This window comes from Nanorana parkeri, unplaced genomic scaffold, assembly GCF_000935625.1.
Source record: "Nanorana parkeri isolate BGI_ZX_2015 unplaced genomic scaffold, ASM93562v1 scaffold76, whole genome shotgun sequence".
Lineage (NCBI taxonomy): Eukaryota > Metazoa > Chordata > Amphibia > Anura > Dicroglossidae > Nanorana > Nanorana parkeri.
The window spans coordinates 2160264-2175463 of NW_017306344.1; the positions used below are offsets into that span (position 1 = coordinate 2160264).

Below are 15200 nucleotides of genomic sequence, written 5' to 3' on the forward strand. Positions count from 1 at the left end.
CTGAATCTCTGGGTTCTTCTCCCTGCTGGCTGCTGTACTTTTTTTAGAATGTGGCATGTCATCCTCCTCATCCATTTACAGATCCATTTACAATTTTTTTTATTTTTTATTTGGGTGCATTTAGTAATTTCTTCTAAAAGATGGAATGTGCCTTTAACCTAAATCTAACCAAGAACATGACTCAGTAAATCTAACCCATACATGTAAACTTAACACTCATATAAGGTTTAAAGTGGTATGAAATGCTCAGTGCTTCTGTACCTTAATTCACTGCTAGCAAGCAGTATAACATTTCCCCAGACATATAAACACCCCGGTGTGGTCAAAAACGTACAAAACTGCCCCATTCTGCACCCCTTGCTCCCGGCCAAAGAGCTCAGTTTCTCTGAACTCCACAGAGGGGAGAGCGGGTAGTGAGGACAAAGTGAGGGCAGAGAAGCATGTGCACTGGAAGACACAGTGGGGAGAAAGAGTGGCTTGCTACTCTAGGCAAGTCTGTAACAGTATCACATCTCAATGATTTTTTATTTTTGATAAATTATGGTTGAGGGAAACCAACTGGGCAGCAAGTTCACCTTGCTGTAAGGGCCTTTAGGAGGATTTACTTCCACTCATACCCCCCCCACTACAGTCTAATGACAGAATACCTCACAGTCTTATGTAAGACTGGCCATACACTGATCATTGTTTCTCATGCAGTCCTGCCCCATCCATACTAACAACTAGCCACCGGTTGAGCTATTGTTTTCTGACAGTGGCAAGTCACACACTGGTCACCAGGACTGTGTGGCCAATTTTCCCTTAGCTGAATCTTACTCAGGCTGTGTGCACCCACCCCACTCCCATGTAGTAGTGATTGAGCCTGCATTTGTCTGCTCAGACATCCTGCATTTTGAAAGGCAGGACATGTATTATGTGTTCCTTCATAACTGGACATCCTGGCCCAATCTCCAGTCATAGATTAGGAGAGCATGTGTAAGGTAAGTCAATTCTCTTAGGCATATTTCTTGGTTTTGGAGAGTGTAGAGTATAGTAATAATCCCTGCCTTTTTTCCCATTCATGGTCCACTGGGAAAAATTACTTGAGGTAACACCCCTCTTATACAGTTGTAACTGGAACACCTGTCCCTGTTGACAGATTTACCCTCTACTGTTTTTTAGTGACAACTCAAGGTTTTTTTATTTCCCCTACTTTCATTCCCAATGGTCACCAGGATACATAAAGGGGGTTAAGTTGACTTTAGACAGAGTTTAAGGGTCTATACAGAAAAGTAAACCTGTTATTTTGACACCCTGAGGGCACTTCATCACCTAAGCGTACCTTTTTTTCATTGTGACTCCTACCCTTGAGCAAAACAAATAAACAATGCTTCCAAAATAGAATCAAAATCATTTAGATTTAATTGCTGAGGGAAATAAAGTAATAAGCTGCATTAAACAAAATCACTAACATAATCTCTATTGTCCCAAAGCACAGACCTACATTTTCTGTGATTACCAACACATGGATAATTACCCATATGTGGCACAATATTAACTATTTGGTACCTTTGTATTTAGTCTAAGATAGTGCTGAACAAAAGCAGAAAAGAAAAGTAAAAGAAAAGTTTTGTTACAGTGAAATCATACTGAAGCTTGATCTTCCCTCAGCTTAAATAGCTCCAGTACTAGAAATACAGATAAAGTGCTCAGATTTCTTATGAGATCCATACATAAGAGCTGCTTGGCTGGAACAAGATGTTGCTGCAAAATACAATTACAATGTAACAAAAATGTGTTGGAAAAAAAATTGCCTCCAGATGGCTCAGATCGCTAGGCTTCGTGCCTAAAATTGTCAAACACTCATCTACACACTCAAGAGTGTCAATTCACAAAGATATAATGCATACCGTAATTGTATTACTGTCTATTATTTGGTAATTTAACAATCCTGTGCCTTTCTTTCTCCAAGTTGCTTAAAGAAGAACTTCAGGCATAAATATTCTTAACCCGTGCAATGGGGCAACCCCCGCACTAGGGACAAAAATAACAGAGATATACTCACCTGAATCTTGATGTTGGCTGGTTGCTAGACTGGTCCCCCCAAACTGTCTCCTTCTATGCTCCAGTGATGGAATGTCCCTTGGCATCCTCACGTCCAATAGACTGTGACTGGACGTGATAGGACCTTATACCACTGGAGCGGAGGAGGCTGAAAGGACCGGTCTAACAATCAGGTGAAAATATATACAATATATAATTAGACCTGTCACTACCTCCATACTATATATAATGTATCATTACACCTGTCACTGCCCCCATACTATATATAATGTATCATCACACCTGTCACTACCCCTATACTATATACCATGTATCATTACACCTGTCACTACCCCCATACTATATACAATGTATCCTCACACCTGTCACTACCCCCATACTGTATACAATGTATCATTACACCTTTCACTAACCCCATACTATATACAATGTATCATTACACCCGTCACTACCCCCCATACTATATACAATGTATGATCACACCCGTCACTACCCCATACTATATACAATGTATCATTACACCTTTCACTAACCCCATACTATATACAATGTATGATCACACCCGTCACTACCCCATACTATATACAATGTATCATTACACCTGTCACTACCCCCATACTTTACAACTAAACAGAGGTTAAACTGCATGTACACAAAAACAAAATGAACAAACTAATAACAGATTTCAGGAGTTAGATGATTCTCCTTTTTAAATAATTTTCTGTCTTAGTTTACAACTTAATATATGCAGTGTTGTGCTATTCAAATTCACCTGACATTGCTTTTCGTTTTTCTCATGATACCTAAAATGTTTTCAAAGTTGTTGACGCTTAGAAATGCAAGCAAAATGAGTTATACCATATTATAAGTGAATACTTTGCTTTAAATTCATTCTAAAAAGCAATATCTATGTGCTTTCCACAGTGCTGATCCTGTTTTTTTCCATAATCAGCATTGAAAGGCATTATTTTCTTTGTTTAAGTACTTTACATGCTTACCAACATATTAGTCTTAGTCTCCGGGAAACTGTCCTGCCCATGCCCCACGCACCACGTCCCTCTTCTGGGCACTCCCACCTAGACTATGCTTGCTTTCTGGGCAACCCCACCCCTAAATGTGTGGGAACCATCCACTCACGGCCATAAGGGTAATGCCTTGATCATGTGACACCGCATAATCAGAACAGAGGACCAACAGGTGGGACTGTCCTGGAAAATTTGGGACAGTTGGCATATATGTGTGTGCCCCCCCGGGCCACCATCAGGGGGTAGGCCAATACCCATATAAAGGGCCCGGGCAGCCTGAGGGGCCCAGGCCCCCCATCCCACTGACAGCGGAGGAGGTGGAGGAGGCCGGGCCCCAGCAGTGGTGGTCTGGCAGCGAGAGGCCAATACCCAGCAGCGCCGGTCCAGTTTCCAGTGTGTTACTAAGTCCCTAGTTCAGTGCGTTACTAAGTTCAGAGTCCAGTGCGTTACTAAGTTCAGAGTCCAATGCGTTACTAAGTTCAGAGTCCAGTGCGTTGCTAAGTTCAGAGTCCAGTACGTTACTAAGTCTGGAGACCAGAGCGTTACAAAGTCCTGAGACCAGGGTGTTACTAAGTCCTGAGACCAGGGTGTTACTAAGTCCTGAGACCAGGGTGTTACTAAGTCCTTAGACCAGTGCATTACTAAGTCCAGAGTCCAGTGCGTTACTAAGTCCAGAGTCCAGTGCGTTACTAAGTCCAGAGTCCAGTGCGTTACTAAGTCCAGAGTCCAGTGCGTTACTAAGTCCAGAGTCCAGCGCGTTACTAAGTCCAGAGTCCAGCGCGTTACTAAGTCCAGAGTCCCGTGCGTTACTAAGTCCAGAGTCCATTGCGTTACTAAGTCCAGAGTCCAATTCATTTAATGTTCTGCATTGCTGTATAATGTACTGCTGGGATTTGTAGTCCCCCTGTAGCTGGTGCCATTTTGCATTAGAGTGTAAGCTCCTCTGTACAGAAACTGATGTGACTGGCTCAGTGTTCTCTGTACAGCACTGTGTTATGTCAGAGCTAAATAAATGTATAATAATAGACCCCCACAGAATAAATAGGAACACATTCACTACATGCTCAACTTACTAAGGTGTAAAGTTAAATGAAATTAGTTAGTCAAAGGCCTGATTTACTAAAATGCTAATGTGAGATGTGAATCTCTTTTATCCATAAACACCCAATCATATGAAGAAGCTTCGTTTTTGACACTCCTGTCAAAAATGAAAATTGAGATGCACAGAAGGAAGACTGCCTACCTGCGCATTGCTGTGTTTCATATGTCCATAGCATCTGGTAACTGGCTAGACTGAGTTTAAGAACCTCTGCTTGGGACTGGTGATACAAAAGCAAGGAGAGATTATACAGCGCAGGTTTCAGGAAGTACACTTCTATGGACACTGTGAGGTGCTCTGTGGTTCTTGGCTGCACACTGGATTACAGAGAACTGGGAGTATATTGAATTAACTTTTACTACTGCTGCAGTATTTGCTGGAGCCTTTTAATTTGATGTTTGAAATTGTTGTATAAGTAAATTAGATCCAGTGTTTAAGTAAAACAACCAGTAGATGTGTAGAGTGGAGCTGGGAATTAAGCTCTGATGCCTTGATTGAAAACCTGTGCTGAGAAAACTATGTACAATTTAGCTGCCTGGTTGTCATGCAAATCCATCTACTTTATTTATTTTTGAGACACTGAGGAGAATTGAGAATGCATATCAGAACTGACTTCACTGTAAATTAAAGTAGCATTAAACTCTCAAATTTGTTTTCAGTAAGAAATCCAGATCAAACAACCATACATTGCACAGCAAGGTATTTCTTTGAATAACTTCTTATGCACTTACTTTCATCATGTTTGCATATTGCTAGCTCCAACTCTTCAGGTTTGCTTCCTGAACTTCCTCTCCAGTACAGCCATCCATCTACTGGCTTGTAGAAAAGAAGAGAAAGGCGCAAGGGAGTGGTTTGCCTTGCCTGTGCATTTGTAGGAGAACATACAACTTACTAGCGCACACAGGGGTGGCTCCATAGGAGCCTTGCAAAAGAAGGAGTCACCCTAAAACAGGATATCAGGTCTAGTGCTCAGGGAACCAGCTGATTGTGCAGCAAATTAACCCCTTCATGACTGAGGCCTTTTTTCATTTTTTGCACCCATGTTATATTCCACATTTTAGGCCTGAAAATTACTTAAAACCCCCACACATTATATATTTTCTGAATGCCAAGACCCTATACCCCTTCTTCGGGACAAAGAAGCGATCTGGCGATAGGTAAGTCGCCAGAATCGCTTCTGTTGTAAAGCCGACAGTCGGCTCTACAAGTTTAAACAGACTCCCGGTGGCAAAAGTCGCCGGGAGTCTGTTTAAACAGCCCCGATGCTGGCGATGTACACTGTACGTCGTCAGTCACGAAGGGGTTAAACGTTTAAACATTAAGGAGCAGCACCCATTGTAAGTGATTTAATCAAGATTTGAAATAGCTACAAACATTCTGACTTTAATATCACTTTAACTTGCTGTGTTTATGATATGGATCAGTGAATCAAAATAATAAAGCCAGAGACACACAGATAGCCATTGCTGAAAATGCTAGTTTCCTGTCTATTTCTACTTTGCCATCAATAATCATTGTCTGTACCACTCATACCACTAGGGTTGCAACCTTTTCTTCAAGCGAAACCCGAACACTCTAGCGACATGCGGACATATTTTTTTGGGAGAATGAGTCGTGGCTTATTCATATGTAATGGGCACCACCCATTAATATGTAAATAACACAGTTAAGACTATTTACAGTGGTGGGCCAGTAGCCCCTATCTTAATTTTGGTTGCCCCTGTCTGCCTGACATCTTGTGTCCGGGTTCCAGGTGCCATGAAACCCGAACACAGCATTCAAAACCCGAACTGTCCGGGTGAATCCTGGACAGGTGGCAACCCCACATACCACATAAAAACCAGAGAGGTGGCCATGCATGGCATCCAAGGAACATATCTTAGAATATTTTAAAAAATAGTAGGCACACAATACCGCTAAACAAGAAAATACTGTTTCAAATTCTGCCATAATTGCTGCTACTGAATATTCCCACTAATCCAGATCTTGATGTTCAAATATGATATTGATTCACTGTGAACATGAAACTGTGCTATAATTTAGATCAGAACTCAGCAAGGAGTTTGAGGCACTTCAGAGGTGGGAACACAGCTTTTGAAAATGTTTTGTGCAATCCTGCTCTAAAACGCAATATGAGAGTTATAATTACACAGCATGCCAATTTAACTTGATAGAAAAATTGCACATGCTAATATGACTTGATGATATCTTTTAGAGCTGTATCCAAAATGTGTTACTTACACATCAGTGGTAATTAATTTTTTTTCGTGAGATAAAGGTCCAATGCATTCAATCCTTGAAAGTAAGCAATTGCATATATAATTGTATGGTGTGTGATTGTTTCCCAGTTTGTGCCTGATTGATCAATTGCATGCAAATGGTTTTTCTTTGAAAATCAGCAACACTTTGGGGTTGATTTACTAACCTTATAAACACACCATGAACATGTATACACCTCTGTAGTGTGTTCCCTCCCAGCATGATCTATGAGTGGAATCTAAACACCTTTGTAGTGTGTACACACCCAGCAGGTGTGTTGTGCAAAGCCAAGCATGAATTGCAAGGTGATGTTGTGTAAATTAGCTCTACATTGTGTTGCTTGCGTTGATGAATGCAGGAATGTAAATGAATGAGCTAACCATTTTTGTCTAAACTGTGAAGCAGCATTATATATGGATCATGTGCATGATTTTTCCATATATGACATTAGTGGAAATATGCTTTTAGAGACTTTGTGGTTGATAAATACGTTTTGCTGTGTGAAAATCACACGCACCTGGTGAGTGCGTGTGTTTAGGTTAGTAAATCACCCCCTTTATCTCAGTTCCCCATTGTTTGTCTCCCATGCACACTTATATAATTTTGGCATATGTGTTTTCTATTAAAATCAATGGAAAGTACAATTTCAACACACAGAGGTGTCCCTAGATTTTTTTGCCACCTGAGGGTACCTGTACACACTAACGGAGTCCCACCCAGCTCCTGTTCAGTGACGTCACCGGGTGCCAGGAGCTAAGCGGGATGCCAGCCAGAGCATCCCATGTTACTAATAGCTGGGTGGGGTGATTTGTATTCCCTTTAAACATCTCCCCGCCCGGCTCTTAGCAACCTGGGATCCTCTGGCCGGAAAGTGGGTGGCAGGCACACGACATGCCGCTATGCCTGCCACCCCTTCACGTGACTCAAAGAGATGCTGTCTGCGGCAACAGGCTCAGGCTGCCATATTATAGGGACCGCCCTGTCAATATGCGTTGTTATGGAAATGCATCAAGATGCGCTTATAGCACGCTTCATCCTTATAACCTACATGCACAAATGTATGCATCAATGTATGTGTGCCAAAGGAAATACCCAGAGCATGTGGCTTACCCCATTGAACAGCGCTTAACCAATCAGAGCTATCGCATGCGGAGTCCATAGCCTTATGTAAGTTACAGCTTCAGGGACTTATTGCTAACACAACGATTTCCTTTATCCCTGTGGGTGAACAGAGCAGCGGGGGAGCAAAAGGAAGGTAAGCATATGCTGTTGGAGTAGCATAAATTAGGTAGACCCATTCCTTGGTCCTTCATCCTGCATTGGAAAAGCACTGGTTCAGTTCAAGATGAACTGCAAGAAGCAATATGTGTCAGTGACCTATCCACACCTTCACATCGCTCATCATAATAGATATTACAGACAGTCCCCGAGTTACAAACATCCGACTTACATACGACTCATACTTACAAACGGAGGCTATTACTGTACAGCAGGGGTAATTGTAATACTATCACGCTCGTGCTGACGAAGAGTGGCCGCCTTTTTGGGTCTGGTCCTTAGTACTGTATGTACATTACGGGAAGTTGGCTCTTGTTGGACGTGCCCGCCTCCTTTTCCTGGTCATTGTGAGTTTTCTACTGCTGTCTGTATCCTCATTAGAAAGATGTATTCTCACTTCCTGTCCTTGAGACAACAGAAAGTGAGGAAATCTACCCATAGGAAGGGAAATTCACTCCTGTGAGAGTTATCATGGGAAAAAGGTGTCTCCACTGAAGCTTTATCACCAATCCTTGTTTGCACGACAACCCCAGAAAGTGAGGTGAAATCTGAACAGGGGCACACGCAGCAAAACAAACGTTACAGGGGGTTATCCAAAACCCCCAATTTTGTTTTTGTCTGGTGTTACACTTAAAAAATGTACCATTTCCAAATTATATACAAATTCAACTTAAGAACAAACCTAAAGTCCCTATCTTGTTTGTAACCCGAGGACTGCCTGTGTACAATATGTTATTGCACACAGTGATGTGTGCAGGCAAAACATGTTATTTTTAACACATTTTATTTGCTTTTATGTGTTAACCCCTTCGTGACTGACGACGTACAGTGTACGTCGCCAGCATCGGGGCTGTTTAAACAGACTCCCGGTGACTTTTGCCGCCGGGGACTCTGTTTAAACTTGTAGAGCCGACTGTCGGCTTTACAACAGAAGCGATCCTGGCGACTTACCTGTCGCCAGATCGCTTCTGCGTCCCGAAGAAAAAAGGGAACATTTTCTTACACTAATAACGTTATGTGCTCAGTAGGACTGCCTAGACTTGTGACAGGTTTATCTCAAAATCATCCCATCAGCAGCTACTCAAACTCAGCCACTGAGTGAGGTTGTGTACAATGGAATCACATCATGGAGCCTGATGGTGCCCACTGGTTGATGGCACATCAGGAATACTTGTGTTTCAACTTCTTGTGCTTGCAAAGTGAAAAGCTGCTATCCCTTATTTGTCTGTCAAAACTGTATCAAATATGGCATTTATTGGAGTTTAGCATCATAATGATAACTATAAATTTAAACTTGCTACACAAAAAAATGCTGATACAGCTAACTACCATAAACACTTTTCTTGACTACAGCATCTTTTTGGTTTTTAAGTCACCCTACATTGTAATAATTAAATTACGTAGGGCAGAAATGTATGACTTGATTGCACAGATGGTTCCTCCTTATCAGCTAATGAGATTTAGATGACTTTTTAATGTATTTCCTTTAATTTTAGAGTCATAGGTTATATTGTTTACTTTATAGGTCTTGTTTATACATCCATGCTACCAATCTGACACATGGTGTGTGGATACACAAACATGGAATATAACTAGAAATTATTCATCCAAATGGTGTTCAGATTTAACAAACTGGTAATCCCAAAGGTAAACCAACCCTACACTGTAGCATCAAATTGACAGATCTTTTTAATATTGAAATTAATTTACAACAGCTGTTTAAAAATAAAAATGCTTTTACTTTGAAAATATTGCTTTGATAGACTAAAATAACCCTTTTGGGGAAATAATCTTAACATCAGTCATTACAAAATGCAAATACATTTTTTTGCACAAATTTAAGTTTTGAAATCACTGTTATAATTTGCCACATTTTGGTTTTAATTCAACAGAAAGTTTTCATTCACTCTTGGCTAAATGATGTTTTTTTTCTACTGTGAGAACTATCAGGATGAATTAGTAGATTGTTTGCTAATTGAACTCTGTTTCTGTTTTTGCAGGGTGATAGAGGGCCTCCAGGAATTGGTCCTGCGGTGAGTACTAATTAAGGGTCTAATCCCTAACTACACAGAAAGGAAAACCATTCATTAAATCCTGTCCACAATTTTTTTTTGTCATACTTGGGAATTATTTCATTTTTTATTGCTTAATCATTTGTTTAACAGACAGTCTACATAAGAATTCAAACACAAAATGTTTTGTTCAAAAACAAATGTTTACATGTATTGACTGTTCAACTTATGATATATATATACATATACACAATATATAAGGGATGCATCGATATATCGACCGCCAAAAAATATCGGCCAAAAATGGCACTTTTGGCTAAATGCAGAAAGTGCCGTTTCCTGCTGATACATCGGTGCGTCCCAGGTTTCTTTCCTCCCCGCTGGTTGCTGCGCTGTGTCCCAGCGGGGAGGAGAGAAAGTGACAGCCGGCCGAGCGCTGCGGGAGGAGAGCGCTGTGAGAGGCTGGTGTCTCTCCTCCCACACCGCTCAGCCTCCTATCACAGTCCGGCAGAGTGGTGTGGGGGCGGAGACAGCCCGCGCTGCCACAAGAGCCTGAGTTCTCCTCGCACACAGCTCGCTCAGCCTCCTGTGACAGCGTGTCAGAGAGGAGAGCTAGAGCAAACACTCAGCGATCAGTGATTGCTGAGTGTTTGTACATAATTGAGGACATGGTATGTTTACTATATCCTCAATTATGAATGAATGGGAGTGATCTACATCACCTCTTGTTCATTCATGATTGTGGTTATAGTAAATATACTATATTCTCAAGTTATCAATGAACAGGAACACTCATAGAGGATTCCTGTTCATTGATAACAGGGGCTGCAGGTGTCCTCATTCTCTTTTTCTATTTTAAAAGGGAAATATCAGGGGTTTGTTTTAGACCCCCAATATTTCCCCAAAGCCCCTAAAAGTAAAGTAAAAAATAAAAATATTTAAATAAAAAATGAGTTAATAAATAAAAAATAAATAAACATAAAATATTTAAAACATTTGAACAAATTAAAATAAAAACATTTTCGGTCTGACAATTTTTTTTGTTTTGTTTTCGTTTCGGTTTTAAAATTTCTATTTTGGTGCACCACTAATATATATATATCTACATATATAGATATATATTAATGTCATAACTAAGGATTCCCAGAGCACTTTTGGAACTTTTCTAAAGAGGTTGCACAGCAAATAAATGCCACTTGCCTTCAGGCTTTCTCTGTCTGACTAAAATCTCAGATAGGTCTGTAAGGATGGAGGGGGAGAGGGGATTGAGTTGACTCACTGTTCTGATTCATTCGCTTGTGTGTACAAATTGTGATTTGTACTGCTAAGCTGTGGAAACAGACATTTACAAAATGTGAGCCTGAAAACATGGAAAAATTAGTTTAAAGCTCTATCTGCTGGCTGAATATAAGAATACATAATATTCATAAGCAGCATTTCACATATACTTGACTAAGTAAAAAAAACAAGCTATCGATAAAAAAAAAAAAATGTAGTCCTGACCAAAATAAAGAAAATATGTAAAAAACACAATATATTCTCTTTAATAATTTAGCTGAAACATATTTTAAAGAAGACAATTTAAAAAACTTTCCCTTGCTGTAGGGCTACCCTCACAAGACAAGGGTTAGGTTGTTATATTTCTCTAGGGGATGGAATAAAGCCCCCGAATGTCTTCATGTCTAATACAAGCCAATGGACCTGCATTAGACATGATGACATCAACTGTCCTTAGACCACCGCAGCCCAGGAGATAAATGGCTGTGTGGATCAGTCTAGCAACTTGGTTTGAGGATCAAGTGAGTATGTCTGCTTTATTCCATCCCCTAGAGCAAAACAAGCACTGAATCTTTGCATTGCGAGTGTAGCCCCACTGCAAGGTTAAATTTGTAAAACAGTTTAAAAAAGTTTTTGAAACAGTGCATTTTGTTTTAAATACTATGCATAAAATTGTATACTTATCTTATTCTTTCAGGGTGCAAAAGGAGAACCAGGCCCTCCTGGACCAGATGGTCCTCCTGGTGAATCTGGAATTGATGTGAGTAGATCAAGCTAGGTGACGTCCAAAGCAATATTAATTATATATAGTTCAAGTGCATTTACAAACAGCTGCCATACAAAGATAGCTCATTGTTATAAAAAACATGGTAGAAATACAGACTGAAGTAAATATTTCTTTTTTACATGTTGATTATATGTAAAGCACTATATCCCAATGGCCATTAGCAAATTATTATATTAGGGCAAAATGCATTAGTTATTATAACTGCAGCCAAAATGTATTAAAAGGGGTGCTTAATGTCACTTTAAACAAGCTGCTAGCAGGCCTCAATAAGCTTCAGCAATACTTGCAATTTGTTGAAAGGCTGCTGAAGCGTGCTACAAGTTTGTTTGAAGCTGACCTCGAGGACTCAGGCAGTTCCCCCCAATCTCCACACCTAACTTAGGCTCTTCAAAAAAACCAAAACATTCTAAATGCTAGAAGACAACAACTCTCATATGTCTCTATGCTCCTATGTAGTAGAAAGTAAAATTATATACAAAGAAAAGAGAAAGCACGAAAAATATATACAGTCCAAAAGAGAAGGATGAAGTCTCAAATGAGTCTTTGGTGCGCTGAACTTAACACATCTTGGAACATGGAACAGTTCATCAAGTCATCAGGTCACTTTTCCACTGGTGGCAAAGCTTGCATAGTTCCTCATGGGTGAAAGTAAGATAGTCTCTCTAGCTAGTTGAAGGAACTTCTTGACAAGTCCATATGTAAGAAGCTGTGCTTCCAGCTTGTGAGGAAAAGGATGTTTTTGCGTTATGATTGGTGTAGATGACTCCGATAAGCTTCCTCAGCAGGCAGGAAATACGAAATTCCGTTGACGTATTTTCGTTCCGTTACGAACATTCGTTATATTGAAGGTAAAAAGCAAAGTACATTTATATTGGAGTTGATGGTAGTTTTTTTTAAAATCCGAAATACGGAATTCGGAATACGGAATCCGTTAACGGAATTCGTATTTCGTTTTGGTTGACCAATCAGAGGTTCTCTTCTGCTGCTGAGAGTTGCATTACAAATACAGGCAGGAAATACGAAATTCCGTTGACGTATTTTCGTTCCGTTACGAACATTCGTTTTATATTGAAGTTAAAAAGCAAAGTACATTTATATTGGAGTTGATGGTATTTTTTTTTAAATCCGAAATTCGGATACGGAATCCGTTAACGGAATTCGTATTTCGGATAAAAAAAACAACTACCACTCCAATATTAACAAAGGTATTTTGCTTTTTAACTTCATCATAACGAATGTTCGTAACGTTACGGAAATATAACCGCCACTAACGAAAATTCGTATTTCGTACGAATCCGAATTGAGTTCAGTTACGAATTACGAAATACGAAATAACGGATATTCCGAAACGAAACAGAACAAATTTTTTGACGGCGCACAAGTCTAGTCTATAGAGCTTTCATCGTGATTTTCTGCAGGATGTTACAGTTCTGTACTTTTATCGATGATATAACTAGCCCAAGGTTGCAGCTGGCACTCTGTGTGCAACTCTGTAGTTGCTGAATGCTAAGAGCACCAGCCTTTCATGTTCAGTGATTACAGAGCACAGGAGTGGGAGAGCCCAAGAACCATGGGGGTAGGGGAGGCATATTTACAGCCCAGTAAAAGTGATTGGCTGGCTCTCTGGATCAATTTCACTGGATAGCTGGGAGCTCGCTAAAGAAAATTATACCCAGCTCACGACTGCTACTGCAACTGTGAGCTTGTTTTAACCACTTATGGTTAACCACAGATGGTTAATATTCTATCAAAACAGAGTGCACAAAAACAATTAAAGTGGACCTTTACCCTCTTTGGCTAAAAATCATATCACCATGCAGCTCTGAATGGTGATATGAAATCATCTTACATTCATTAGTTAAACAAACATATAAACAAACATATTTTCACTTTACTTACAATTTCTTGTTTTCTACTTCCTGGTTCTCTTTGGCATGACTGATTTAAAGTGCCCAAGCGTTGCATCCTGGGAGCAGCAGAGCATTGCTGAAAAATGTCATCTGTAATCTCACAAGATCTCAGGGACAAGGCATTTTCCTCCCCTGAGATGATGTGTATGGCCTCATGTCCTAGTCACAGTGCCAGAGTCCCAGGAAGTAAAGGGAGATGCATTTATCTGCCTTTAGTAAACATGGCCACTGTGAGAAGAATGGAGGAGAAAAGAAACACAAGGTATGTAAAGAACAAAAACCCGGCATTTATCTAGAAGTATATATTTGTAGATTGCCATTACTAAACATTTCTAAAGGTGCCTTTCACTGGCGGAACTACCAGGGTCGATGTTGTTATTTTGAAGATAAGGGTAACGTTATCTTTAAAAAAGCACAACTCCATATTCCAGTCAAATTAACAAAGTATACACAACATCCATCTTCTGGTGTAAGAATCTCCTCTATATCATTTGGTATTTGACTACACTCAATGATTATAGGAAGATGAATTCCTTTAGTTCCTTTTATGTCTGCAATAAAGAATTCTTCAGCAGGAGCAGTTTTTTCTGTGGTTCGTGCCAGTACATGTGTGCAGCATACAGGACAATACTTCTCCCTTTACATTAAACGTGTCAAAGAACACTTAAGTTGCAAATGACTGCTTTTGTCATCTAAAGTCATATACATCCTGACTGCTTTCTTTGGTTGACCTCAGATAATTTCTTAAAGAGGAACATATCTTCAAAATAACAACAAAGACACCTTCAGAAATGTTTAGTAATGACACTGTACAAACACATACTTCGAAATAATTGCAGGCTTTTCATTCTTTACATACCTTATATTTATTTTCCTCCCAATTCTTCTCACAGTAGTCATTTTTGTTAAGGGCAGATTAATATATGTCCCTTTTCTTCCTGGAACTCTGGGGCATGAGACTAGGGCATGTGACCATGCACATCATCTCAGGGGAGGAAAATGCCTTTCCTTGAGATCTCAGATGAGATTTTCCAGCAATGCTCTGCTGATGTAACCTACTCAGGATGCAATGCTTAGGCCTTATTACATCATTTGTGCCAAACTGGACCAGTAAAATAAAAATATTTTTGTTTAACTAAATAATGTAAGGTGATTTCATATCAGCATGCAGAGCTGTATTCTGATGTGATTTTTAGTGAAAGAGGGTAAAGGTCCACATATTTTTGCACTGGTTTTCTCTGAAAGGCCTTTGCGACATAGCTCATTGCATTTTTAAATGATCATTGGAGGTGACTGTTCATGGCTTTCCCCACTATGATCTGACACAGGTGTAAGGTCTTTAGTGGATATAGAGTCCTGTTTAAAGTGACACTAAACTCAGAAGTGAAATCTTAAAAATGCATTCAAGCACTCTATTACCAATAATTACTATTAAAGGAGAACTATGAGGTGAGTGCTTTTCACTCACCTCATAGTTCTAGCCGACCTGTGACAATGAGACTGTCATAG

At 39.9% G+C, this 15200-nt stretch overlaps 1 protein-coding gene across 1 annotated transcript in view; it reads left to right on the forward strand.

Annotated features, from left to right (window-relative positions):
* The window catches only part of COL9A2 (collagen type IX alpha 2 chain), a 66608-nt gene that overhangs the window by 5665 nt on the left and 45743 nt on the right, over positions 1-15200 (forward strand). The window contains exons 3-4 of the mRNA XM_018576758.1: positions 9705-9737; positions 11692-11754. Coding sequence (XP_018432260.1) covers positions 9705-9737; positions 11692-11754 — 96 coding nt within the window. The remainder of the gene's footprint in view (positions 1-9704; positions 9738-11691; positions 11755-15200) is intronic.